The 26,597-nt window shown below is 42.4% G+C and overlaps 1 protein-coding gene across 7 annotated transcripts in view; it reads right to left on the reverse strand.

Moving 5' to 3' along the window:
* Positions 1-26,597, reverse strand: part of TMEM164 (transmembrane protein 164) — a 170,939-nt gene that overhangs the window by 91,061 nt on the left and 53,281 nt on the right. For all 7 annotated transcript variants that reach the window (XM_019426842.2, XM_053891261.1, XM_053891258.1 and 4 more), the window contains one exon: positions 9,290-9,339. Coding sequence is in view for 3 of the 7 variants with exons in the window: in XM_053891258.1 (XP_053747233.1) it covers positions 9,290-9,339 (50 nt within the window). In the remaining 4 variants the exon portion in view is untranslated. The remainder of the gene's footprint in view (positions 1-9,289; positions 9,340-26,597) is intronic.

A 26,597-nucleotide genomic window follows, 5' to 3' on the forward strand; every position in this document is an offset into this window, starting at 1 on the left:
AAGAAAATGAGAAGCCACTAGGGAGATGAGGGGGAGAACTGGGTAGGTTTGCAAAAGGGGGTCTTATGTATGAAGAACCTGTGATCCATCCATAGATGAATGGATAGAGAAGATGTGCTATAGATACACAACAGAATATTACTCAGCCATCAAAAAGAACGAAATGTTGCCACTTGTGACAACCCAGATGGACCTAGAGGGTATTATTATGCTAAGTGAAATAAGTCAGAAAAAGACAATTACCGTATGATTGCGCTTACATATGAAATCTAAAAATTAACGTAAAGAAACCCAAAAAAAATCAGAAACTGACTCATACACACGAAGAACATACTGGTGGTTGCCAGAATGGAGGAAGGTAGGGGGGTCGGCAAGACAAGTAAAGGGGATTAAGAGGTACAAACCTGCAGTTATAAAATAAATATAAGATACAGGGATGAAAAGTACAGCAGAGGTAATATAGTCAATAATATTGTAATGACTTTGTATGGTGACAGATGGTAACTCACTTACCCTGATGAGCATTTTATCACATATATAATTGTTGTATCACTATGCTATATACCCAAAATTAATATATGTCAATGATACTTCAATTAATCAATTTTGAGAGAGATTGATGAATTAATTAAGAACCTGTGAGGCAAGCTGGTTCATATTATGGGACTGGGGATATACGATCAAGGTAATTGAGACAGGTAACTTTTTTGATGTCAGTAGCAGGATCGTAAGCGCAGAAAGATCTCTAAGAATATCGTCGTTTTTCTCAAACCCGAGTGAGAGGAAGAATTCCAGGGCTTGGATACTGAAGGTACTGGGATATGGCTCTTCAGGAAAGAACCACTCAAAACAGCCAAACGAGTAAAAAGAGAATGGCTCAGATTCAAGGAGACACAGAACAGTGCTGCAAGCATACACACAACACAACAAGCGATCCTGGTTGCTGCTATATGAGCATTCACGGAGACGAGGAGCCAAGAATAGAAGGGAGAAGAAGCCTTCAGAAGCCACATGCTGCCAGGCTGGAATTCTAGGAGTAATAGATACTGGAGAGCAAAAGATTACCACGCCAGAGGTTGCAGTGGTGGTGGGCCAGATAGAAACCCCTTCCAGCCCCAGCTCCAGACTCCGCATACATGCTTTCTGCTGAGGAAGCCTCCTTAGCTGCAGACTTAGCAAGTCACATGTCCACAGAGGGGCACATAAATGAAGCGCTCTGGGGCCCAGCCAGAACACTGGGGAACCGCCATTCCCTCTTGTCAAGTGCACCATGGGTACCCTGTGGAGGATCCTGCCCCTTCTCCACCCCAAAGAGAATTGCCAGCCCCTGCCCAGCATGGGGCGTGCGGACCGCTGGGCACACCATACCCTTTTCCTGCAGTGTCCGGGCACGCCTCCAAGAAGAACATGCCAGCCTTGGCTTAGCTGGGAAGCAGACAAACTCATGCTTGGCTGGCACAGCCAAGGGCAAATAGAAAAAAACAAGAGTTGGGTATATAGTGCTACTCACTGAAACCTACAGAACACGCTGGCATAAAGACCACAGTGGTGCCCGTCTGTGTACACTGACATTTGAGGAATTTTAACTAGGATGCTTTCATGGCTTTAACTCCTTAAATAATAATAGGATAGCAGAAAATATTCACTTAAGCAACATAAGGTAGTGATTAAAAGCACTGGTGCTGGAGTCAGGGACACATTGGATCAAATCCCACCTGTACCGCTTACAAGCCACTTAAGTCACTTCAACTTCCTGAGCCTGTTTTCTTGATGTAACTGGGGATACTATTTGTACCACCCACACAGGTCTGCTGGGAGAATTAAATGAGATGATCCACGTTAAGTGTTTCCCACCATGCCTAGGCACACGATAAGCCTGATTACGAACATTAGCAGGAAAGGAAGAATGGGAATCCTGGTTTTCCACTCTGTAATGTCAGCCATGCTATCTAAGATCTCTTGGTCCCAAATGGTTGACTTTTGTGTGAATAACATAGTCCCTATCTCACAGCATTATGTGAAGGATTAGATGAGACTGTTTAAGACAAAGTACTTTGAAAACAGTTATGACCTATACTCATGTAAGGTGGAGTTATTAAGAACTATTTCCCAGGGGGGGCACCTGGGTGGCTCAGTCAAACATCCGACTTCAGCTCGGGTTATGATCTCGCAGTTTTTGAGTTCGAGCCCCACGTAGGGCTCTGTGCTGACAGCTCGGACCCTGGAGCCTGCTTTGGATTCTGTGTCTCCTCCTCTCTCTGCCCCTCCCATGCTCATGCTCTGTCTCTCTCTGTCTCTCAATAATAAATAAATGTTAAAAAAATTTTTTTAAAAGAACTATTTCCCAGGGGTGCCTGGGTGGCTCAGTCAGTTAAGCCTCTGACTTTGGCTCAGGCCATGATCTCACAGTTACTGGGCTCAAGCCCTGCACTGGGCTCTGTGCTGACAGCTCAGAGCCTGGAGCCTGCTTTGCATTGTGTGTCTCTCTCTCTCTTTCTCTCTGCCCCTCCCCAACTTGTGCTCTCTCTCAAAAATAAATAAATAGGGGCACCTGGGTGGCTCAGTCGGTTAAGTGTCTGACTTCGGCTCAGGTCATGATCTCACGGTCCGTGGGTTCGAGCTCCGTGTCAGGCTCTGTGCTGACAGCTCAGAGCCTGGAGCCTGTTTTCGATTCTGTATCTCCCTCTCCCTCTCTGCCTCTTCCCCACTCATGCTCTGTCTCTCTCTCTCAAAGATAAACAAACATTAAAAACAACTTTTTTAATAAATAAATAAACTTTTTTTTTTTTTCAAAAAGAGCTATTAGGGCACCTGGATGGCTCACTTGGTGAAGTGTCCGACTTTCCCTCAAGTCATGATCTCACAATTTGTGGGTTCAAGCCCCTCATCGGGTGGGCTCTGTGCTCACAGCTTGGGGCCTGAAGCCTGCTATGGATCCTGTGTCTCCCTCTCTCTCTCTGCCCCTCACCCACTTGTTCTCTGTCTCTCTCTCGAAATTAAACAAACATTAAAACACAATTTTAAAAAGAACTATTTTTAACTTCACACTGCATGTAATATTTCCACACAATGGAATAATATGCACCAAAGAAAAAGTATGTGCATGATAAAAACTTGGATGGATCTGCAAGGAATTATAAGTAAAAAACAAAAACAAAAAAACCCCACAAAAAACAGCCAATCCCGAAGATAATATAGCATTCTTAAAATAACAAACGTTTGGACATGGAGAACAGATTTGTTGCCAGGGGTCAGGGACAGGGTTCAGGTGGGAGAGTACTGACTGTGGCTACAAAAGGGCAATAGGAGAGGCGCCTGAGTGGCTCAGTCGGCTAAGTGTCCAAACTCAACTCAGGTCATGATCTCGTAGTCTGTGAGTTCAAGCCCCATGTCAGGCTCTGTGCTGACAGCACAGCCTAGAGCCTGCTTTGGATTCTGTGTCTCCCTCTCTCCTTCTCTGCCCCTCCCCTGCTCACACTCTGTTCTCTCTCTCTCTCTCAAAAATAAGTAAGTTAACATTAAAAAAATTAGCTAAAAAAAAGGGCAACAGGAAAGATCCTCATAGTGATAAAACTGCTCTGTACCTCAACTGTACCAATGTCAATATCGTGGGTGTCATACTGCATTACAGTTTTGCAAGAGGTTACCACTGGAGAAAACTAGGTGAAGGGTACACAGGATCTCACCATTTTTCTTACAACTGCACCTATATTATGATATGATATTCATTATATTATATAATTATCTCAAAGTATAAAACTTTAATTTTAAAATATATGGATGATGAGTTTAACAAAATGGGGGAAATGTGATATTAAGTAAACAAAAGCAGAATAGAAAACAATATTTAAAGAAGGTAGAAACTCGGGGCGCCTGGGTGGCTCAGTCGGTTGAGCGACTAACTTCGGCTCAGGTCACGATCTCACAGCTCATGGGTTCGAGCCCCATGTCGGGCTCTGTGCTGACAGCTCGGAGCCTGGAGCCTGCTTCAGATTCTGTGTCTCCCTCTCCCTCTGCCCTTAACCCACTCGCATTCTGTCTCTGTCTCTCTCAAAAATAAATAAACATTAAAAAAATAATAAAAATATGGAAGGTAGAAACTAAAGGAATAAATACATCTTTTTACCGTGTGTGTATGTGTATAAACTATATCTAAAACCAGATTCTATAACTCAACCACAAAATAAAGTACTTATTAACCTAACTAAACTATAATAATGAAAACAAAAACAGACAAGACTAAACCCAAAAAAGAAGACAGGACTACAGATGAGGAGATAGTTTTTTAAATTATCAAAAATAAGAGGATACTACATGCTCCACTAAATTCACGGCAACAAATCCGAAAACTCAGAAGAAATGAGCAACTTTCCAGTAAAATACAAATGACCAAAACTGACCCAAAAGATCTGAGTAGGTGAATTACCATAGAAGACACTAGAAAGGTGGTTAAGGGTGTACCAACAGAAAAAGGCAGTAGGACCAGATGGGCTTCACAGCTGAGTTTTACCTGACCTTAAAAAACAAAAAACAAAAAAACTTCTAAACCAACAACAAAATAAAGAAAAAAAGAAAAGAAAAAGCATGTTAAAAAATAAAAAAAAATTAGGAACACATAATTTCTAAGGGTAATTAAATTGTTCCAGGCCAGACAAAGAGAAGAAGTATGCTGCAATTCAATTTTAATCCTTATCCCTGATGAAAAAAATCCCCCAAAATGACTCCCATCTCACTTATGAATACTGAGACAAGGGTTCTAAATATACGATTGATAGGAGTGCCTGGGTAACTCAGTTGGTGAAGCATTAGACTTCAGCTCAGGTCATGATCTCACACTCCATGAGTTTTGGCCCCGCGTGGGGCTCTGTGCAGCTCAAAGCCTGGAGCCTGCTTTGGACTCTGTGTCTCCCTCTCTCTCTGTCCCTCCCTTGCTCATGCTTTCTGCCTCAAAAATAAATAATAAAATAAAAATAATAAATAAAGGATTGACAAATGGAATCCAGCAATGTATCAAAATAATATAACATGAGCAGCAGGACTTACTTCAGCATGTAAGAGTAGTTCAAAACCAGAAAATTTATGAACATAGGTCACTGTATCAAAAAGTTAAATGGCAAACAAAATACTCAACAGACATAGAAAAGCATCTGAGGGGCACCTGGGTGGTTCAGTCGGTTGAGCATCTGACTTCAGCTCAGGTCATGATCTTGCGCGATTCGTGAGTTGCACTGTCAGCACAGAGCCCACTTTGGATCCTCTGTATCCCTCTCTTTCTCACTGCCCCTTCCCCACTTGCACACATGCATGCACAGGCACGTGCACTCTCTCTCTCTCAAAAATAAATAAACATTTTAAAAAATTATAAGAGGGGCGCCTGTGTGGCTCAATCAGTTAAGCACCAGACTTCAGCTCAGGTCACGATCTCACAGTTCGTGTGTTCGAGCCCCGCATCCAGCTCTGTGCTGACAGCAGGGAGCCTGGAGCCTGCTTCGGATTCTGTGTCTCCCTCTCTCTGCCCCTCCCCAGCTCATGCTCTCTCTCTGTCTCTCTCTCTCAAAAATAAATATTAAAAAATTATAAAAAATAATTTTAAAAATTATAAGAAAAAAGCATTTGATAAAACGCAGGAACTGTTTTCTTGGAAAATCTCTAAGTTAATGCAGCATTTACATGCAATAGACTATTTAACATACACCAACAGCAAACAGGGAGAAACACAGAGAACAACTCCATTTAAGATCAGTTTTACAGGGATGCCCAGGTGGCTCAGTCGGTTAAGCGTCTGACTTTGGCTCAGGTCATGATCCCGTGGTTCGTTCGAGCCCTACATACGGCTCTGTGCTGACAGCTGAGAGCCTGGAGCCTGCCTCAGACTCTGTGTCTCCCTCTCTCTCTCAAGAGTAAACATTAAAAAATTTTTTTAAAAAAAAGATCAGTTTTATACACAGCGGCCCACCAGCACCATTTTTACTTAACTCTGAGTTTCAAGCAAAAGCAATAACCGAAGAAAATAGCTGGTATAACCACTGGAGAGACAGCATAAAATGAAAATTAATTTTACCAAAACTAACAAGAGGATCTGGTAGGATGGCTGGACCTGAGAACTACTGCTAAAATCAACAACCTTCTTGTAGCAAGAAGCAGTTAGGAATGGAAAGGAGAACATTCTTCAACTCATCAGGGGCAGAAAAGCTATTAATTCTTTAGGAATAAATGTATGAAGAAAGGCACAAAATGAGATCTGAACAGATGGAAAGAAATACCATTTCTTCGATGAAAAGACTTACATAATTTTCAAACATCAGTTCTCACAAAACTGCAATATACATTTAATGCAATTCTAATTAGAATCTAAATAGGGCTGATGGGGAGGGTTGAATAAAAGTGACCTTAAAATTTACATATAAGAAAAAAATGCCAATGAATAGCCAAGAAAAATATTTTTATGCTAACAAATCAACAAAATCATTTAAGTAATCAAATCAACATGTTTGAGTAGACAGATATATAAAACAGAATAAAGGATCCAATGAATGAATCCTTATATATGAGAAGTTTAGTAGGTAACAAAAATGGTAGTTCAGTTCACAGAGAAAAATAGGAATTATGTAATATATCATGCTAGTACAACTAACTAGCCATCTTTAAGAAAATCATCTTAACCAAGACTGGGAACCCAGAAGCTATAATAATATTTGAATGTGAAAAAATATATAAAAAATCACACAGAAAAACATACTATCAGCCAAGTCAGTACATACAGATCAGGGAAAGATATCTATAATGATGCCGATAGGCAAAGGGCCAATATCTAAAATATACAAAGAAGTCTTACAAATGAAGAAAAATCTAAACAACCCCTAAGAAATGGGCAGATGGTATGAACAGACAATTCAAAGAGCTAATTTAATTGGATAAAAAAATGTGAGATAAAAAAAAAAAATGTGAGATAATACTGAAATTCATTAGTAGCTAAGGAAATACATCCATTAAGTTGTCAAAATTATAAGAGTCATAACACCTTATGCTGGAATGGATATGAAAAAAGTAATCATCTCATGTATTACATATAAAAGGGAAAAGCGAATTATAACAGCTGGTTTTTGTATATCAAAATGGAAAAATCTATTAATATAAATATATATTTATATGTAAACATTTGTGTTTGTGTGTGTGTATAAATTAAAAGCACCAGTATATAAGGGCATATGTACAATGATGTTGATTTCAGCATTGATTATAGTGGCATCATTCTGGAAAGAACACATGTAAACATTCATTAATAGAAGAATGGCTACGGTAGGGCGCCTGGGTGGCTTGGTCAGTTAAGCGTCCGACTTCGGCTCAGGTCATGATCTCATGGTCCGTGAGTTCGAGCCCCACGTCGAGCTCTGTGCTGACAGCTCAGAGCCTGGAGCCTGTTTCAGATTCTGTGTCTCCCTCTCTCTCTGCCCCTCCCCTGTTCATGCTCTGTCTCTCTCTGTCTCAAAAATAAATAAACGTTAAAAAAAAAAATTTAAAGAAGAATGGCTACGGGTGCCTGGCTGGCTCAGTTGGTAAAGCATGCAATTCTTGATTTCCGGCTTGTAGGTTCAAGCCCCATGGAGGGTGTAGAGATTATTAAAAAATAAAAATCTTAAAAAAAAAGAAGAATGGCTACATAAGTTGTGTATCCATGAAATATTTGGCAGTTTTGTGAAAGAATAAGGTATACCAGTAAACTTTGATAGATTCCCATGAGATATCGCTGAGTGAAAAAGCAAGATGTATTACAGTATATATAAGATTCTATGTTTGTAAAACAATCAATGAACACCAACAGCAAAACATTCCAAAACCCCTGTGTGTCAGTGTGCACATGCATGCATGTATGTGTACATACCTATGAGCAAAGAAAAAAAAAAACAGAAGGCTACATACTGGTTTGGTAATATGCAGGTGTGGAAAGGTAGAGGTAGGAGCCAAACAAAATAAAGAAAACTAAAAAAAAATAACCACTATAAAAAAAAAAGATATCTAGCAATAATGTTTATGTATTTTCATATGCATACATGTATAAGGAAATTGAATTAAATTTAGAAAAGATATAGTAAGAATTCTAAGTATTATCTCTGCTTATTTAAAAAAAAAGCGGTAACTGAAATTATTTCTTGGTGGTAGATTAAGGGTGATGCTTATTTTCTTCTTTATGTGTCTCTGTATTTTCTATAATGAGAATTGTTACTTTAATAATAATGAAATAAAAACAATAAATGTTACTTTCAAAACATTACACTGAAAAATTGAGCTCATTTTGGGAAATCAAGGGAGGGAAACAGGGCTAAATAGCCTTCTACTTAGGGTACAAGAAATCAGGATCCATTTGCCCTCATCCAGCAGAAAGCTACTCACCTAAGGCAAGAGACTAAGTGGCTATTCCAAGGAGCTGTTTGAAGCAGCAAATGGGGTATATTTCCCCCTACCTAACACATTAACGACTTAAGTAAATCAGAAAGCCATTCACACCACTCTCAATTACCCAAAGATCTACTGGGCCCCTTACTTCCTGTCTCTTCCCTCTGGCCTGTGGCCATTTCACTGCTCAGGAACAGCTCCAAAATGGGGGCCAGGGAAGGGGGAAAGAGATGAAATTAATTCGGTAGATTTAGCTTCTCATTAGCAACTCCACTTGAGAAGTGAGATGGTCACAACTCATGGTTAAAAGGAGGGTTCCGGGACTCTTGACAATTTCACTGAAGCCAATTTGCCTTCAGATAAACATGATTTGCCTACAATACACTTTAATGAATTTGATGCTTGCTATTTTTAAGAAAGTCAGAACTTGTAATAAGGTGCTATTTTTCTCTCCTCACTTTAAACTTTTAAGAAAAAAAAACACAGAAACATATGAACAAAGGGCTTCGAAGTGAAGGACCATATCCTCAGTGGAGCAGCTGGACCACAGTGCGATGATTCTTGAGAGGAGGGAAGCTGTCTGGCCCCCAGCATGCTCTCAAGAGAAACTGTAGGAAGCCAGCAATCTTCCAAGGGAGCAGGCCTTGGCCATAAACCACCACCACAAAACACTCACTAAAAAGGACTTGTCAGGGCTTGACAAAAGCCAAGTCTCTCCATGTCAGATCTCCGTGTTTCACTCTACAAAAGCCTCGTAGACTTTTGTCCCTTGGGAAGCCCCCAGACAAAGTGGTGCAGGCCCAAGATGTTCCCACAGATGTGCTCATGTGCTTTGTCATGAAACACAATGTTCGGAATCGCAATGGCAACAGAGCAAAAAACAATTGTCTCTTACTTGAACACGACGATAGCTCCAGGACACGGAGGGCAGGCCAAGAGAAAGATCTGCAAGTAAAAAAGAATTAGGAATGGTTATCATGAGGAATACTGTACACAGTTAGAAAATGTTAGTTCATTAATAATAGTAGTAACGGTAATAACAGTACCAATAAACAACCAAACTCTAACACAAAAAATGCAATATAAAAACTTAGAGAGGCAAGCAGGTGGTCTTCCACACGTACTTCTGTTTGCACAGGCATCTAGGTATGTGGATACGTCTGGGTGTGTGTGTGTGTGTGTGTGTGTGTGTGTGTGTGCGTGTGTGTGTGAGACTGGCAGAAAAGGGATACAGATAGAGACTGAGGGAATGTTTAGGGACAAGGTAGGAAAAGCCTTTTTTAGACCCTTTTAGCCTCTAGAACACTTCCTCTTGACCTCTAGAGCAGGACTCAATTTTTCAACTCTTCGGTGTCAATATGATCCAGCAGCCAGTCTGAGAAGCTTTTAACCCAGGGCAAACAAAAATATATCCTATGAATGGGACAAAATACGCAAATGCCATCTGGTTTGCCTCCCACGGGGGAAGGTAGAGTAATCAATACCCAGCACTGCCAGATTTAGCAAATAAAAAATACAGGAGGCCAAGTTAAATTTGAATTTCAGATAAACAATGAATAATGTTTTTGTGTAAGTATATTCCATGCAATATTTAGGATATACTTATATAAACACATTATTCATTGTTTACCTGAAAAATTCAAATCTAACTGTGCCTCCTGTATCCTATCTGGCAACTCCACCAATATGGCCACCCCCAGGCTCCAAACCTCCCTTTGATTTTGAAGGGGAGCAAATTTTGCCACCCTGAAATATGTCTCTTTGGCATAAGGATGATTTTAAGTTGGTTATTTTTTAAGAAACAGTAGACATAGGAAAAGCTCTGAAAAGTGAGAAGTTTACCCTTCTGTAGGAGACACATACATTTATAAGGGAAATCTCCACTTCTAAGAATGGCTCCCCCTCTGTACCAGGAAAAGGAGGATGATTCAGACTCTCGAAAGTCTTATCAATGGAGAAGACTCTGACCTCAACCTGCATAATGACCTTACCCTTGATCACCGTGCTCTTCCTGGTCTCTTCCCATAATTGACCTTCTGCCCTACACCAGCCCCACCACCCAACATCTTTCTTCTGTCTCTAAGGCTGGAGATAGTATCTAAGGTGATGGCTTGGGCCATTCCAGGGAGTTACTCAGTTTTTTTGCATCTCTCCTACGTATACAGGAGGGTATACATGCTATTAAACTTCCATTTGTTTTTCTCCTGCTAACTGGTCTTTTATTATGTGGCGGGGGGTGGGGGAGGGGGTGGTAGCAGCCAAGAATCTAGAGGGTAGAGGGAAAATTATTTTTCCTTCCCCACATTTGACTGGATTATTTCTAACCATGACCAGGTAGTTCTATGCTTCTATTCCCCTCCCGGGGCAAACCAAATGAAAAAGAACCTCGTCCAGGGCATCTGGGTGGCTCAGCTGGTTAAGCTTCCAACTTTGGTTCAGGTCAAGATCTCATGGTTCATGAGTTTGAGTCCTGCATCGGGCTCTGTGCTGACAGCTCAGACCCCAGAGCTTGTTTTGGATTCTGTGTCTCCTCTCTCTCTCTGCCATCCCTCCCCTACTCATGCTTTGTCTCTCTCTCTCAATAATAAAAAAACATTAAAAATTTTTTTTAAAAAGAACCTTGTCCTTCTAAGAGACAAATCAGTCCCATGCTGCTTGGTTTGACCTAGGCTGGGGTTATAGAAAAACATGTGACAGTTTGACTTTCATCAAAGCAATGATTCTCAAGAGGGACAAAGAAACCCCTGCAGAGCTCTTGTTAAATATGCAGATTTCCAGCTGCCCCATTAGGAATGTTGACTCCAAAAGTCTGGGACTCCAGGAATCTGCATGTTTAACAAATGCCCAGGGAGATCCAACCACTCATGGCAACCAGATAAGATGACATTCAGCAGGACTAAGGATTAATGAAAGAACGAAACACATGTTGGTGGAGTTCCTTCCTCTACAGTGATTTATTGGTATGGTTTGCAAAGTAATTGATCTGTGTTCCTATCTTGTTGTAAGCATTTATTTAGAAAGCTTATCTGCATTATGCACTTGTTTGGCTTACATGTATATACATTAGCATTTGGCTCTTTGGTTCTCTCAAAATCTACATTTAGAAGTAAAGGGTACTATAAGCAAAGTCACAAAGAAAGATACCTGCTTGAATCCCTAACAGGAGGAAGAGAAAAGAAGAACAGAAAAGAGGAAGGGTCTTACAAAGAATGTGGCCAGGAATCCATCACCCACAAAATACCTGAGCAGAGAACCCAGCCAAGGAAATATCCACCAAGAACGAGCCTTTCCCCCTGTGGATCAATTTGATTAAAAGTGCAAAACCAATGACAATTACAGGTCCATAACCCTCATCGGCAATCACCAAATCCAAAAGGCTCTAAAAATCAAAAGTTGGATTCTTTTCAAAGCTAATTTGGTAGCAAGCAGGACTTGAACGGATCTGAGACTATTTATAAAGTTTCTTTATACCATTTATGCTGAGTATTCATATGGCTTCCATAAAAATAGTATCTTCTGATTATGGTGTGCTACCATAGTCTCCACTGAGGGTAGATGTAAAATACTCCACACCCACCATGTTGCTTTTCTGGTTTTTTTCAAGTAAGCTCTATGCCCAACGTGGGTCTTGAACTCATGACCCCAAGATCAAGAGTCGCATGCTGTATGGACTGAGTCATCCAGACACCCCTGTATTTCCTTTATGAAATCCAGAAGTTTCTGACTTCTGAAATACATCTGACCTGAATGGTTTGGGATAAGGACTGTCAATTTGTTATTTCAATCATCCAAACATTAATATATCCCTACTCCCCTTCCACCCCTCAGTAGCAGTCCAAGAAAGAGTCAAAGCTGGTATTCTCTACCACTGACCCTTGCAGCAAAGCTAGTCACCTTAAGCAAGGGACCAAGTTGGAGGTTTGCACATAGTCGCCCAGCATCAGGCCCATCAAAAACCACATTCACAGTATAGAGTATACACAGAACAGACAGGAGCCCCCAACCACCTTGAAAAGGCCCTCAATACTTCTGGAGTCCCCTAGGAGCCATGACAGCAGCCTTCCTGAGTTTCTGGAATAGCCAAGATACTTCATGCTAACGTGCTTAACAGAGAAGCAAAAATAACACTGGGCCCCACAGTTAACTCTTACTTTTCCTATAGCCAAGAACAGATGAGCAGATTACTGGGGCAGATTTCCCTATAACTGCTCCATTTGGCTGGTTCGGATTCATGACAGCCCTGTGCCAAAAGCCCAGAAGCCTACTAAAGGGAGTGAAGGCTCCAGTCGCAGCAACCCAATGACAGGTCTAATTTCATTTGAGGCAGCTCATCAATCTAGCTTTGACCCTAAGTGAGGTTCCCAACAGTTACTTTCACGTGGCCAAGTCATTCCACCCAGCACTTTGGCCTTTCTCATCCAACCTGTCTATTCCCAACACTGGGACACAGGGTATCTGCTTGAGGCAATCTTTCAATCAGACACATGTAGACCTATCAAATGAGCAGGTCTGAAAAAGGACTCCAAATTCATCATATTCTAGTTCCAGTAAACCCGTGGCCTCCCTCAGCAACTTCAAAGATTTACAACATTGAACCTCTCTGCCCTAGCCTGCTGGAGCCACATCCATAAGCAACATTAACCAAAGGAGCCATGTGAAAATAACATTTTAATTCAGAGGCCCGATGGACCTCCAGCCTTGGCTTGAATATCCCCGCTCTCTTCCTTGCTAGCCTGCCAGCCGCCTCCGAATTTTGGTAGCGTGTTTTAGGCCAGCAGATGGAAAGCTAAACTATCCCTTCGGTTGCAAACAGAGTGGGAAGAAAAGCCACTTGGGAGAGCAAACAAGGACGAGAGGAAGAGGAGAATGCATTTGTGGGTACCCCAGCACCAACCTGGCACTTTTGTACTTGTGCTAAAATCTGCCCAGTTCAGCACCTGAAGAAAAGGGCAGGGCTAGGTAACAGAGATGTGCTAAAAGCATTTCTACTTTCCTGTTGTCTGGGAGATGGGCAGGGCCTTGTTATTAAATCCCATTTTGCAGCTGAAGAAACCTAAGGGAAAGGGTTCCAACAAGAACCCAGATTCCCTAACCTCTAGTTCCACTCACTTTCCACCTCACACCTGACACGGTCCCAACTTCATAAAGGCTGCTCTTCTCTGTTTTTTTTTTTTTTAATTTTTTTAAATGCTGATTTATATTTGAGAGAGAGAGAGAGCGCACGAGCAGGGGAGTGGCAGAGAGACAGAGACAGAATCTGAAGCAGGCTCGAGGCTCTGAGCTGTCAGCATAGAGCCCGATACGGGGCTCGAACTCGTGAACCATGAGACCACGACCTGAGCCAAAGTTGGATGCTTAATGGATTCAGTCACCCAGGCGCCCTGTGGGCTGTTCTTTAGACTCTGGACCTGCCCCGTGACAGGTCCATGGCACATGGAGTCACCCCAGCGGCCCCACACCCATAGCACCACACAGCTCACAAGATGTAGTCACTACAAGGTGAGACATTTCCAAACACAACCTAACCAGGCATCAAATTATGTTTACGCGGATGGGTTTCAGAGTTCAGCATTCCCTAAAGATGTGTTCACCTTAGCTCCAACCCCTCTCATTCAGAACCAGGTCTGCTGGGTTCTGATACTCCTTGCATCCTTTGTTTTTTAAGTTTATTTATTTATTGTTGAGAGAGAGAGAGAGACAAAGAGCAAGTAAGGGAGGGGCAGAGAGAGGAGGAGACACAAAGAATCCCAAGCAGGCTCCGCACTGCCAGCACAGAGCCCGACGCGGGGCTCCAACTCATGAACCGCGAGACCATGACCTGAGCTGAGACCAAGAGTCGGACACTTAACCGACTGAGCCACCCAGGGACCCCTATTCCTTGGATCCTTCCAAAACTGAAGTCTTTTCCTGGAAAAAAATACACGGGTTCCATTCAAAGCCATACCCTCTCATATTATGGTAAGCGAAACTGGTCAGAGAAAGACAAATATCTTATGATGTCACTCATATGAGGACTTTAAGATGTACATATGGGAAGGGAAGCAAAAATAATATAAAAACAGGGAGGAGGACAAAACAGAAGAGGCTCTTAAATACGGAGAACAAGCAGAGGGTTGCTGGAGGGGTTGTGGGAGGGAGGATGGGCTAAATGGGTAAGGGGCATCCAGGAATCTACTCCTGAAATCATTGTTGCACCATATGCTAACTTGGATGTAAATTAAACAATAAATTAAAAAAAAAAATTTTAAGATAAAAATTAAAAAAAAAACATACCCTCTCAGATTTCCCAGGAAAGCTCCCTGTACTACTCCAAGGCTCTCCCTCTCAGTGATAAAAAGAAAGCCACAGGCCCAAGGTGGTGTCACTTACCCCCAGGATAGCAAACCAAGAATTAAGGGCAGTCGCAGCTCCCCCAGTAGAATATTAAGCCAATCGTCTGGAAGTTTTCTGGTCCTCACCAACTAGGTACTCTATTCCGCAAAGGAACATGACCTGATCCACCTAATAAAGACCTTCTGCCCTTCTCCCTATGAGAAGGTGACCTTGCCTGAAACAATCCTTTCTTTTTTTTTCTCCTTTGCTAATAACTTCCATGCCTCACCCCACTTCCTGTAAAAATCAACCATTCTGTACAACACCCCTCCCTTGCTAGATGGGATGCTACCTGATTCATGGATCTCTTAATAAAGTCAATTAGATCCTCAAACTTACTCTGTTGACTTTTGTTCTTTAACACTGGAAATGTGTCATTTCTGCTCTTTGCAAATCATCCGATCTAGGATGTCCCAGTTCGCCCTCTACCTCTGAGCTGCTCTGGTTCCAGGTTCCCACCTTCCCCCCCACCAACCTACCTCTCAGACATCACTTGTCCTACCTTCCTGTTCCTGTTCCCACAGGTACATCAGCCCCAAGTTCATTGGCATCATTGTCCAGTCCATCAACTGCTTCACCCCAGCATGAGGTCTGATAAACCCCCACTTTCCTAACACCTAAGGAAGATTAATTTTTGTTCACAGGATGAAGTGTGAGTACAATGGCAATGTAATTGGGAAGAGGGGCCAGCCGGTTGCCAAGACCACCCTAAATAAGGGACTAGCCATGTAAAGCAGTGAAGAAGGGTGGAGGGGGGGAACTAAATGAAAGAGAAACAGTGAGAGAGGATGAGGGGAGTAGTGGCCTGGCACACAATCTTCTCAGGCCCAACCCTCTAGCTCTTATTCTGGTTCTATCTCCCACGATCCTATGATGGTACACAGCTATTTGGGGATTCCTGAGCGCCTATAACCTTTATCCACCATAGGAACGGTCCATTCCTTCAACTGCCCAAAGTCTGTCCTAGGCTCTATTCACTAATGATCATACTCTTGTACCCTCATCCTCGCTCCCTGGACCACTGAGGTAATCTCTTCACTGGTCTCCCACATTCCAGGCACACTGCTGGAAGAAAGATCTACCTAAAACACCATTCTAACCTGCCATTTAAAATCCTTCAGGGGCGCCTGGGTGGCTCAGTCGGTTACACATCAGACTCTTGGTTTCGGCTCAGGTCGTGATCTTGGAGTTTCATGAGATAGAGCCCCATATTGGGCCCTGTGCTGACAGCAGGGAGCCTGCTTGGGATTGTCTCTCTCCATGCCCCTCCCCCACTTGCGCTGTCTCTTTCTCTCTCAAAATAAACTTTGCCAAAAAAGCATTTAAAAAATAAAGTAACATAAAATAAAATCTTTCAATGACTTGCCAGTACTCACAGAAAAAGCCCAAGCTGCTTAGCATGGCAGGCAAAGCTTTCTTCGCTCTGGACCCTGTCTACCTTTCCAGCCTGGAAACCTCACACTTTGTGCCAAACTGTACTCTGAACACGCTCCATGTTGATAAACACGCTTCTACAACCTCATTTTCTAAGCGCTTCATTTGATTCAATTATGTAGATCCGCAACAATGTACTCAACCACTCTCTTCCTACTGCACGTGCATGTTTTGTGTAAAATTTCAGATCCTTTACTATTTACTTAGTCTGCATTTATACAAGTAGAATTTCTAGGTCTTCAAAGGGAATATACAGTTTAAGGCTTTTAACCTATAATTCTAAACTACCTTCGAGAACATTTATTTGAATTTATACTCCCACTGGCAACATAGGAGAATGTGTTTCTGCTACAACCTGTTTAAAAGGCAAAACATGGAAGGGGAGCAGAATTGGCCACCCTGAAATATGTCTCTTTGGCATAAGGATGATTTTAGCTGGTTACTTAAAAAAACAAAAACAAACAAACAAAAAAAAAACAGCAGACATGGGAGAAGCTCAGGAAAGTGAGTAGACGTTACCCTTCTGTAGGAGACATATACATTTATGAGGGAAATCTCCACTTCTAAGAATGGCTCCCCCTCTGTACCAGGAAAGGGAGGATGATTCAGACTCTAGAAAGTCTTATCAATGGAGAAGACTCTGACCTCAACCTGTATAATGACCTTACCCTTGATCACCGTGCTCTTCCTGGTCTCTTCCCATAACTGACCTTCTGCCCTACACCAGCTCCACCACCCAACATCTTTCTTCTGTCTCTAAGGCTGGAGATGGTATCTAAGGTGATGGCTTGGGCCATTCCAGGGAGTTACTCAGTTTTCTTGGGTCTCTCCCATATATGCGGGAGGGACATACACATGCTATGAAACTTCCGTTTGTTTTTCTTCTGTTAATCAGTCTTTTATTACGGTGGGGGTGGGGGGTCTTAGCCAAGAACCTAGAAGGGTAGAAAGAACATTATTTTCCTCTCCAATAACACACACGTACAACTTACTGCTTTAAATGGCATGTCTCAAATGACCAGAAATGTTCAACTATTTTCTAATATATTTTTTGGACAGCTATATTTCTTCTTTGCGGACATGACCATCTGTGGCCTCTGCCTGTTTTACAACTGGTATGTTCTTTTTCTCACTGAGTTTTAAGAGCTATTTATGTTTTAATGACATTTTATACAGATTATTTGATATTTATTGAAAATATTTCCCCCAGGTCGTCACTGCTGTAGCTTTGCTTAATGTTAGTATTTTGATGTACAGAAGCTTTTTTATCTTTATGTAATCAGACGTATTTGTCATTTCCTTTATGGCTTCTGTCTTTGATGTGACGTTTAAAAGTCTTACAATGCTGGGATTACACAAGAGTCACCTACTGTTTTCCTAATATTTTCATCATTTTATTTTTAAAATTTCAATCTCCATCGCAAACATGATTCACTCCTCCAGAAAGGCCTTCTCACCTTTTCTTTTCTGGCTAATCCCTATTTACCCTTCAAATACAAAACTGAGCATCATTTTCTCCAGGAAGCCTTTGGCTAAATTATGCCCACCCACTTTCCTTCCATTAATTCCTTCTGCTTACCTCTTTCTGAGAAAGGATGATTTTTGTCACTATAAGGAGCTTACAAAAAGAGAGCCTTCCTTCAGGAGTTTAGACAAAGGGGAAATAAAGTTCCTATAAAGAGTTGGGCTTTCGAATCAACATAAAGTGGATTAATAAGGTTATAAGGTCATCTTAAAACCAGAATGGTTCCCAGACTTCAAAGACCAGATTGTAACCTGTTTCAATTATACCTTAAAAAAAGAATGGGGTTGGTCAACCACTGAGATATCGAATGAGGAGAGTCACAAAGGCATATTTCATACTGTCCACACCCAAGCACTATCAGGGCTCATAAACACCCAAGTTTTCTGGTCCCATTGGCAAATTCATCCCTATTGAAAGGATGGAAACAGGACAGGTAGCACTGCTAACTGGTGCAGATTATGGGCTCTAGGGTCAAAACAAACTTGGGTCTATACGCTGGCTCTGCCACTCACCAGCATGATGGGCTTGGGCAAGAAACTGGAGGGATCCCCATTGCTAAATTAGGGATCAAAATAGTATCCATGTCTCACAAGGTTTTGGAGAGGATCAAATGCAATCGAGCAAGCCACGCTCTTGGCACGATCTCTAGTCCAGAGCTAGCACTCCATACACAATAGCTATAATTATTCTGATCTCAATAGAAACTCCATCCCTACTGTGAGCTACATCAGCAACAGCTCAGATTGAATTTCCAATTCCTCTAACTTTTTTTTCCTAACGCTTGCAAATCTCCATGCGTGCAAATAACAGTCTGATGTATTATATGGCTTCCTTTCTCCAGCTGCCTACAAGCAGAGAAGACTTAACTACTCGAGGCTCAGTTTCCTCATCTGTCAAGTGGGGATTACGACAGGGCTATCTCATAGGGTAGAGGTGAGGACTGAATGCTTGAAGCGCTTAGTTCAGTGCCTGGCACACTGTAAGGAAATAAAAATAAGTACAAGCTATTGATAGCAGCATCCTTCTTGGATGCCCTTTCTCTTCTCTGACTGCAAATTCCATCCAAGCCCATGGCAAGTTCTATTTCCTCCACAAAGCTGTCTTCAATAACTACAGATAACACCTCTCTTTTTTTTCCCAATAGCTTGTAGAACCCATTAGGTACTTAGATTTTATTGAATTTGGAGTATTATATAGCTCTCAATTGCTACACACAGTGCCATAGATTTTGAACTAGGATCTAATTATCAATCTTTCCCTCCTTTTTTTTTCAAGTTTATTTATTTTTGAGAAAGAGAAAGAAAGTGCATGCATGCACACATCAGCCGGGGGCAGAGAGAAAGGGAGTGAGAGAGAATCCCAAGCAGATTCTGCACCATCAGTGCAGAGCCCAATGTGGGGCTTGAACTCACACTGTGAGATTATGACCTGAGCCAACATCAGATGCTTAACCGCTGGAGCCACCCAGGTGCCCTTCAATCTTTCCCTCCTGCTAAATCTTAAATTGGCATTGATGAGCCACTGAACAAAGTCCAAAGTTGTTTGTCAGGCAATGAAGACCCTCAGCAACATTGCAGCCCACTGCCTTGCCAGTTTTATTTCCCACTATGCCTTGGGTTTCCACCCCGAACCCGGGTTCTACACTCTAAAATGGAAAAGCATGGGGCACCTGGGTGACTCAGTCGGTTAAGAGCTGTCTTTGGCTCAGATCATGATCTCGTGGATCGTGGGTTTGAGCTCCACGTTGGGATCTGTGCTGAGAGCTCAGAGCCTAGGGCCTGCTGCCGATTCTCTGTCTCCCTCTCTCTCTGCCCCTTCCCCACATGAGCTCTCTTTCTCTCTCTCAAAAATAAATAAACCTTTAAAAAATTTTTAATGGAGGGGAGCATGGATGGCTCAGTCAGTTAAGTGTCCGACTTCGGCTCAGGTCATGATCTCACAGTTTGTGAGTTCAAGCCCCACGTCGGGCTCTGTGCTGACAGTCAGAGCCTGGAGCCTGCTTCAGATTCTGTGTCTCCCCCCCTCTCTACCCCTCCCCTGCTCACACTCTGTGTCTCTCTGTCTCTCAATAATAAATAAACGTTAAAAAAAACTTTTTTAAAATTTTAATGGAAAAGCATAATAGTACTTGCCTCCAATACTTGACCTCAACTTTTGTTTCTATGCAGATACCAAATGCTTTCTATTTCCATCTACATGCCACACAGATACCCAAGACATAACATGCCTAAATCTGGCATAACATGTCTAACCTCTTTCCTCTATAACTGCTTGCTTGAAGAATGGGAGAGAAAAGACATCTCTTTGAACTGCAGAATTCCGACTGACAAAGGCAGAAGGAATGAGGGAAAAAGGAAATCAACATTAGGCAAACACTGTAGCTAACACTGATACAGGCAAGAACCATTGATAGCTGCTCCGATTAGTAATGCAAGTATTACTTTTGCATGCAAGCTACTTGTTAATTACAAAGGAAAACTGGGAACTTCATAGTGGAGAAATCTGGCAGACGTCATCTTAACCAAGTGACCCTGGTTAATAAGACATATCATCATGTACCTCCTGATATAATGCACAAGAAGGGTACAACATCACTTCTGCACTGTTTTTGCCCAACTGCCCAAATATAAGCCTGAAAAAAAAACAGCTGAATCTAAATAAGGACATTTTACAAAGTAACTTACCAGCGCTCCTCAAACCGTGAAGATAATGAAAGACAGAATGAAGAACTGTCATGGATGGAAAAGACTAAGAAGACATGCCAACTAAATACAATGTGGGATCCTGGAACAGTAAGAGGACGTTTGTGAAAACACTGGTAAAATCCGAATAAAATCTATAGTTCAGTTCATAGCAGCAATGACAGTTTCTCAGTTTTAATAATTTTACCATGATTATGCAAGATGTTAACATCAGGGAAGCTGAGTAAAGGCTATACAAGCATCTTCTGTAATAGCTTTTTTTTTTTTTTTCAACGTTTTTTTTTTTTTTTTTTTTTTTTTTTTTTTTTTTTTATTTTTATTTTTTATTTTTGGGACAGAGAGAGACACAGCATGAGCGGGGGAGGGGCAGAGAGAGAGGGAGACACAGAATCGGAAACAGGCTCCAGGCTCCGAGCCATCAGCCCAGAGCCTGACGCGGGGCTCGAACTCACGGACTCACGGACCGCAAGATCGTGACCTGGCTGAAGTCGGACGCTTAACCGACTGCGCCACCCAGGCGCCCCTTCTGTAATAGCTTTAAAATTTTGTAAATTAAAAATAATTTTAAAACACAAAGTAGAAAAAAAAGTACTGTTATCCAATCAGCCTATTTTTAAACCTCGGAGCCATCTTCGATGGCACCCCTCTTCCTCAGCCCCCACATGTAGTCAGTCCCCAAGTCCTGTCATGCTGACACTTCAACTTTTTCAATGGATCTGACACTTATCCTATCTTTTCCTAGTTTAGCCCCTAGTATTTTCTTGAGCTACTATAATAATTTCCTATCTGATCTCCAGGTGTCCAGTGTCTTCCCTCCTTTACTCTAATTCATACATTATTATTAGGTTCTTATTCTCTTTTTTAATGGTTTAACTTTATTTATTTTTGAGAGAGCAAGCGAGCAGGCAAGTGACGGAGGGGCAGAGAGGGGGGGAGGGAGAGAATCCCAGGCAAGCTTCACACGGTCAGCGTAGAGCCCAGTGCGGGGCTGAAACTCACAAACCATGAGATCATGACCTGAGACAAAATCAAGAGTCAGGTGCTTAAGCAACTGGGCCATCCAGGGGCACCTGGGTGATCAGTGACCTTTGATGTTAAACTGTAATTGTTTCTACACCCACAAAATTCTGTAACTGCACCCGCATAAGATAGTGAACTTAGTAAATATAGGTGTTCTGTCTGCTCTACTGACTGGCTGTGGACACAACAATAGTGAAATTAGGCCAGTTAATAATCCTACAATGGCCTCTAAGTATTTAAGTGAAAGGGAGAGTCACACGTCTCTCACATTAAATCAAAAGCTAGAAATGATTAAACCTAGTGAGGAAGGTATGTTCCAAGCCGAAAGGCTGAAAGCCGGGCCTCTTGAGCCAAACAACCGAGCTGTGAATGCAAAGGAAACGTTCTTGAAGGAAATGAAAAGTGCTACTCCAGTGAACACATGAATGATAAGAAAGCGAAACAGCTTTTGGCGGATATGGAGAGAAAGCTTTAGCGGTGTGGACAGAAGATCAAATCAGCCATCACATTCCCTCAAGCCAAAGCCTAATGCGGAGCAAGGCCCTCACTCTCTTCAATTCCATAAAAGCTGAGAGAGGTGAGGAAGCCACAGAATGAAAGTTTGAAGCTAGCAGAGGTTGGTTCATGAGGTTTAAAGAAAGAAACCATCTCCACAAAATGTTAAAGTGCAAGGTAAAGCAGCATGTGCTAACGTAGAAGCTGCAGCAATTTCTCCAGAAGATCTAGACAAGACAGTTAATGAAGGTGGCTACACTAAACAACAGATTTTCAATGCAGATGAAACAGACTTTTACTGAAAGAAGATGCCACCCGGGACTTTCATAGCTAGAGAGGAAATGTCAATGCCTAGCTTCAAAGAACAGGTTGACTCTTGTATTAAGTGCTAATGCAGCTGGTTATGGATGGTTGAAACTAATGCCTTTAAGTTGAAGCCAATGCTCATTTACCAAGCCAAAACCCCTAGGACATGTAAGAATTACGCTAGGGGTGTCTGCGTGGCTCAGTCAGTTAAGTGTCCGACTTTGGCTCAGGTCATGATCTCACGGTTCGTGGGTTTGAGCCCTGCATCGGGCTCTCTGCTGTCAGCGTGGAGCCTGCTTCAGATCCTCTGTTTCCCTCTCTCTCTCTCTCTCTCAGAGAAAGGAAAAAAGAATTATGCTAAATCTCCTCTGCCTGTGCTCTATAAATGGAGCAACACAAGCCTGGATGACAACACATCTGTTCACAACATGGTTTGCTGAATATTTTAAGCCTACTGTTGAGACCTAGTGCTCAGAAAAATAATAGATTCCTCTCAAAATATTACTGCTCCTTGACAATACATCTGGTCACCCAAGAGCTCTGACGGAACTGTGTGTAATTAATGTTGTTTTTTAACATTACTGCTAACACAACATCCATTCTGTAGCCTGTGAATCAAGGAGTAATGTTGAATTTCCAGTCTTATTATTTAAGAAATACATTTCACAAGGCCATATAGCTGCCATAGATAAAGATTCCTCTGATGGATCTCGGCATACTGAATTGAAAACCTTCTGGAAAGCATTGACCATCCCTGATGCCATTAAGAACATTCATGATTCACAGGAAGAGGTCAAAATACCAACATTAGCAGGAGTTTGGAAAACGTAGATTCCAACCGTCATGGATGACTTTGAGGGGTTCAAGACTTCAGTGGGGGAAGTAACTGCAGATGTGGGGGGAAGAGCAAGAGAAATAGAATCCTAAGTGGAGCCTGGAGATGGGACTGGATTGGTGCAATCTCATGATACAACTTGAACAGGTGAGAGCTGCTTCTCACGGATGAGCAAAGAAAGTGGTTTCTTGAGATGGAACCTACTCCTTGGTGAAATGCTGTGAAGATTGTTGAAATGACAACAAAGGATTTAGAATATTACATCAATTTAGTTGATAAAGCGGCAGTAGGGTTTGAGAGGATTGACTCCAATTCTTATAGAAGTTCTACTGTGGGTAAAATGCCAACAAACAGCATCACATGCTACAGAGAAATCCTTTGTCAAAGGAAGAGTCCATCAATGTGGTAAACCTCATTGTTGTCTTATTTTAAGAAAATTGCCACTGTCACCCCAGCCTTCAGCAACCACCACACTGATCAGTCAGTAGCCATCAATATCAAGGCAAGACCCTCCACCAGCAGAAAGATTACAGCTCAGATGGTTAGCCTTTTTAGCAATGAAGTATTCTTTTGTTGAATGAGACAGCATGTGTGGGGGAGGGGCAAAGGGAGAGGGAGGAAGACAGAATCTTAAGCAGGCTCCACATCCAGCACAGAGCCTGACACAGGGCTTGATCTCACCAAGAGTCAGATGCTTAACTGGCTGAGCCACCCAGGCGCCCTTGAAGTATTTTATTTTATTTTTTTGACATTCATTTAATTTTGAGACAGTGCAAGTGGGAAAGGGGGAGAGAGAAGGAGAGAGAGGATCCGAGGCAGGCTACGCACTTTGAGTACACAGCCCAATGCGGGGCTTGAACCCACAAACCGTGAGATCATGACCTGAGGAGAAGTCAAGAGTTGACCACTTAACCCACAGACTCACGCAGGGACCCCAAATTAATGTGTGTATATTGCATTTTTAGACATAATGGTATGGAACACTTAATAGACTATGGCATAACATAAACATAACTTTTACACAGATGGGGAAAGCAACAAATTCATTTGACTCATTTTGTTGTGATATCTTCTTCATTGCAGTGGTCTGGAACTGAACCCACAATACCTCTGAAGTATGCCTCTACATACGCTGCTGGTAGGGTTGCAAAATGGCGCCCCAACATTGGAAAACAGTCTGGCAGCTCCTCGAAAGGCTAAACACACTTATCATATGACCTAGCAATTCCTTTCCCATGTATATAAGCAAGAGAAATGTCTATATAAAAACTTCTACATGGATTTTCATAGCAGCCTCGTTCATAACGGCCAGAAGGTGGAAACAACCCAAACGTTCATCAGTGAATGAATGGATAAACAAAACGTGGTATCTCCATACAATGGAATATTATTTGGCCATTAAAAGGAGTGAAATACTGATCCCTGCTACAACACAGACTAACCTTAAAAACATCCTAAGTGAAAAAAGCCAGTCAAAAAAGACCATACACTGGGGCACCTGGGTAGCTCAGTTGGTTAAGTGTCTCACTGCGGCTCAGGTCATGATCTCACGGTTCATGAGTTTGAGCCCCATGTCGGGCTCTGTGCTGACAGCACAGAGCCTGGAGCCTGCTTCAGATTCTGTGTCTCCCTCTCTCTCTCTGCCCCTCCCCCTCCCCTGCTCACACTCTTGTCTTTTTCTGTCTCTCAAAAATAAATGAAAACATTAAAAAAAAAAATAAAGACCAAAGACTACATGACTCCCTATGAAATGTCCAGAACAGGCACATCTATAGAGACAGGAAGTAGATTAGTCATTGCTTAGAGCAGATGGGGGGGTGGGGGGGGGCGACAGCTAAACGGCATGGAACTTCTTTCTGACGTGATGAAAATGTCCAAAATTGTGGTGATAGCTGCACATACCTGTGAATATACTAAAAACCATTGACTGAACACTCTAAATGGGTCAACTGTACAGTATGTGATTCAGGTCTCAACAAACTATCTTTAAAAAAACAAATTTAGGATGACTCAATAATGCGTGTTAAATGAAGTCCAAACTCCTTAACTTGGAATCCAAGTTCCTCCTCTCCCCCATTATCACTTGACACCGGCCCCGCCCCCACGCCCCCCCCAGGAAACCAGCATCATCGCTCACTACTCCATGTGCCTTTCTACTGGACCAAAATGAACTATTCACCATTACCCGTATACCCCACCATGCAGTTTCCCATCTGTCTTTCCTCTTGCTCTTCCCTCTTCCCCTGGAACTGTGTCCTCACAACTCATTTTCACATATTTGTATCCTGCTTCTTTCATAAATCCCCATTTAAATGCTCCCTCCCATGCAAATCCTTCCCTGTTCTTCAACCCTCATGTAGTAGGCCCTCAAAACATTATTTAGTGAAAGAATGAAGGTCAGTAGTCCTCCCATAGGAGGAAAGACTACCACCACTCAACTGCAAGCAGTAATGTCAGACTCTCCCAAGTGGGGAGCCTTAAAAGGATGGAGATACTGCCAGAGGATGCCCCCCCCCCCACAAAGCCACAACTGCACTTCTCTCCTCCTTTCCTAGTCACAGCAGCAGCTCAAGGCTTCAGCCCCCTTACTAAGTCCCTCAGAATGCTCCAAACTGCTACTCTCTACATTTCCCAAAACCAGCGTATAGACCCATTTCCCTGTCCTTGATGAGAAAAGTACTATGCCAGGGCCGCCGAGTACAGTTGTGTAGGTTGTGCACTGCACAACCCTAGTGGCGCCATTCAATTATAGTCTATGTGAATGGCACCCTCTCCTAGGGTTGTGCAGTGCAAAGCCATTCGTGGCAGCCCTGCTTAGAAACTTCAATAGAGTTTAGGAAGAACGCCAAAAAGAACACTCAGCGAGACAGTCACTATAACTATATTGCTATTGAGAAGTGGATGTTTTCCAAATCTTATCCAGAAGATAAAACTGAAACATCCAAGAGAAAAAGTGTCTCCGATGTTTGATGTTTTCCCAACTGTAGCTGGGGGGGGGGGGGGGGGGAAGATATACGTCCAGGTCAATACAACAGTGTTGACATACGTACCTTGTCTCTCTCAAAACCCTTCAACTGTGTTAGCTTCTGATTTTAGGTTACCAAAAAAGCCTGTGATTAATTTGGCTTCATTCAGGAACCTGGCCATCAGGAAGGATGTGACCTGACTGACAAGACACGAGTGTTATGTCCCTATACAGGTCCCCTCCACCATCATCAATCCATTCATCCACCTTGTGGCTTATTGTGAAGTCAATTGTAAGGTTGGAGAGTATTCACCCAACACCCCTGGATAAGCCGATACAAATTAGGCTTTGAACCCACAAACCAGGTTGCAGAGTTAGGACCCACATGGACTCCACCAAAGCACAGATACCTTCTAAAGCGCAGCCAGGACAAGCGGCAGACAAGCCCCCCTCTAAATTGCAAGTAGTAATAGAGGGCTGGAGTAATAGAGGGCTGGAGATACCAGCTGTAAAGACAGGTGAGCTGGTAGTAGAGTCTGAATATACCAG

Source organism: Panthera pardus, unplaced genomic scaffold, assembly GCF_024362965.1.
Source record: "Panthera pardus isolate Hobbes unplaced genomic scaffold, ASM2436296v1 HiC_scaffold_27, whole genome shotgun sequence".
Classification (NCBI taxonomy): domain Eukaryota; kingdom Metazoa; phylum Chordata; class Mammalia; order Carnivora; family Felidae; genus Panthera; species Panthera pardus.